General features: G+C 51.4%; 1 protein-coding gene across 1 annotated transcript; it reads left to right on the top strand.

The window, feature by feature from the left end:
* Positions 1-6: 6 nt before the first annotated feature.
* On the top strand, positions 7-1,502 carry FIBIN (fin bud initiation factor homolog). The gene has a single exon (XM_010710702.3). The coding sequence runs from the start codon at positions 31-33 to the stop codon at positions 649-651; it is 621 nt and encodes a 206-aa protein (XP_010709004.1). The 5' UTR covers positions 7-30; the 3' UTR covers positions 652-1,502.
* The last annotated feature ends 1,364 nt before the right edge of the window (positions 1,503-2,866 follow it).

Below are 2,866 nucleotides of genomic sequence, written 5' to 3'. Positions count from 1 at the left end.
GGCGCCGGCCGGCCCTAGGCTGCACGCAGCATGCCGGCGCTGCGCCTGCTGTGGTTCGGCTGCCTGTGCAGCCTGTGCCTCGGGTACTTCGAGGGTCCGCTGTACCCCGAGATGTCCAACGGCACCCTGCATCACTACTTCGTCCCCGACGGGGACTACGAGGAGAACGACGACCCCGAGCGCTGCCAGCTGCTCTTCAGGGTGAGCGAGCAGCGGCGGTGCGGCGCGGCGGCAGCGGGCGAAGGGCTGAGCCTGCGGGAGGAGCTGACGGTACTGGGCCGGCAGGTGGAGGACGCGGGTCGGGTGCTGGAGGGCATCGGCAAGAGCATCTCCTACGACCTGGACGGGGAGGAGAGCTACAGCACCTACCTGCGCCGCGAGTCCGCCCAGATCAGCGACGCCTACTCCAGTTCGGACCGCTCGCTGAGCGAGCTGGAGGGCAAATTCCGGCAGGGCCAGGAGCAGGGCGGCCGCGAGGAAGCCCGCTTGGGCGACAGCTTCCTGGGGCTGCTGCTGCACGCCCGCGCCCTGCTCCGCGAGACCCGTGCCATCTCCAGCGGGCTGCGGGACAAGCACGACCTGCTGGCCCTCACCGTGCGCAGCCACGGCGCCCGCCTCAGCCGCCTGAAGAACGACTATCTGCGGGCCTGAGCCCGCAGCCCGCAGCCCGGGATGCCCCCCCCGGCCGCCCCGAAAACGCGTATTTATTGTATAGGACCTCCCGAGTGAACGGCAGGTTTGTGTTGAGTGGAAAGGTGGAGGTACGTCTAAAAAGTTGCCCCGTATCGTGGCGTGCAACGGACGGAGCGTTCTCCTCTTCCAGCGTCGGCTCTCGGCTCGCCGTGACACCCGCATGTGGAGCAGGAGCGCAGACTCCTCCCGTTGGTACTCTCGTTCGGGGCGAACCCTCTGTTAACTCCTAACCTTGTGTAACGGCATGTATTGTACTCGTGTAAAGCGTTGTTCTGCTGCGTAACTCCAAACTGCGATTTCCATCTGCATTCGGGATAGCCGGGATCTTATTCTGGCAGGGTCTGTGCTCCTCGTGGCTTTGCTTATCGGTGGCTCTAAGCAATCGGGAACCCCAGAGCCAGCCAAAAAGGCTGATGTCAGGTCCCAGGAATGCCAGTTTTATAGCAAGAAGAAGGAGCCCTAGCGGTGATTGCAGTCTCAGGTCCCAAATTCAGAGCCTGGTTTCTCAGAGCGTGTTTCTAAAGCAGACAGAAGGTTTTGGTCTGTTCCAGTGTAGCGACGTTTCCCATTGGTGCCTTTGTACTTTTGCTAGCTAAGCTATTAATAAACCTATTCGTGCTGCTGGACAATAGCAGAAGTGCCTGGTGGGAAGGAGGGGGAGGATTGTTTGGGTTCTCACACTCCTTGCTATGTAATCTTCAACTTGGGGTAATGTGGCTACTGGATTACAGACAATGCAGGCAGCATCGCTGCTTGGATGAGAGAAGTTTGTGTTGTTTTAATAAACGTTTGAAAACCGTGTTAAGGCACGCTGTTCTTGTACCCTTCTGCTTGAGACGCTCTTGATTTAAAACATGCTGGTGTAATGTGCCTCACAGCAAAAAAAAATAATAATTATAGTAATTGTGAGCATGTAGATCCTGCCAAACTAAATAACTCGCTTTTTAGTGAAAACAAATAAAAGTTTACAGACTCAAAAGGTAAGCAAGTTTCATTAAAAGGAACTATGGTATTGCAGTGGTCTTTTCCAACCTTAATGATTCTATGATAACGGTACCGAAGAGCGCATAGGGCTCTTTTTGGATTTTGTAAGCCTTTTTAAAAGGCCAGAGTATGAAACTAGCAACCACACAGCAACGAAAGAGAAGCTGTTTTATGAGCATTTGAGGGCTGATCCTGCTGCCTCTACCCCCATTCAGTTCTACGTTGGCCTGCAGACCATCCGGCTGGGTGAGTTCCTCGGAGCTGTTGGGGGTCAGTGTAAGTCAACCTGGGACCTGAGCATCCATCGAAGGCATTGGGAGATGTCTCACAGAGGTATGTGCTTACAGGGCTTGGGGACCATCCCATTTATCTCAAAGTTAGGGAGATGTGCCCAAGGAGGATACTTTAGGATGCCTGTGCACCTTTAGATTCTTAGTGTCTTTGAAGATCTGGAAAAATTGAAACATTGCATTGGTTGAGTTGAGTGGAACTACCCAGCGTTTTTTTCACGTATGCTTTCGAGGGAGAAAGTGAGACAGTTCTAGCTGTGAAAAAAATTGTTTATTTGTCATACTTTCCTTGCTACTAAGGCCAGAAAACAGAAAAACACGGGAGCACAGAGGGCCATCGCTAAGTCTAGTTTGCTCCCTACCATAACAAAGCATAAAGCATTTTGGGATGGACCAATGAGGAAAAGCTCTGACAGTTTCTGAGGGCATCTCCCCATTCTCTCTGGATCCTACCCTTTCAGAAGTACGTGCCAAATCTGTCATGCTGTTCCATTTGTGCCCAGATTCTTCTTAAAACCCTGCCCTATCCAAACCATGTGAAATCATGTGTTTTAGTCTATGCTTACTCTTTGAGGCTCTGCTTATAACGTGAATTGTAAAGCATCAGTAAAGAAATCATAATGGCAAACCATGCCAGTTTTTTGTTTTTTTTTTTTTTAGCCAGGATGGTATTCAAATATTAATAGAAAAATAGTAGTAGTGTAAAACACAATTTCTTGAATACGCTTTAAGTAGGCTTGGCTGTTCTGTTTGCAGCAGCAATCCCTTGGTCAATCTCAAGCTATTCCACAGTGTGCAGTATACCAAGAGTGGTAAATATTTGCAGAGCGGTTACTTTCAAAGCAGGAGATTACGTGAAGTACCTGGAGATTTACAGAATATCTCCGTCAGCTCTGTCG

The sequence above is a fragment of the Meleagris gallopavo genome, chromosome 5 (genome assembly GCF_000146605.3).
Source record: "Meleagris gallopavo isolate NT-WF06-2002-E0010 breed Aviagen turkey brand Nicholas breeding stock chromosome 5, Turkey_5.1, whole genome shotgun sequence".
NCBI lineage: Eukaryota > Metazoa > Chordata > Aves > Galliformes > Phasianidae > Meleagris > Meleagris gallopavo.
The sequence above is the reverse complement of the archived record's forward strand: the minus strand, read 5'-3'. Positions and strand labels throughout refer to the sequence as shown.

What these genes read in the sequence shown, in the direction of transcription:
- FIBIN (XM_010710702.3), top strand. Translation starts at nt 31, where the DNA reads ATGCCGGCGCTGCGCCTGCTGTGGTTCGGCTGCCTGTGCAGCCTGTGC.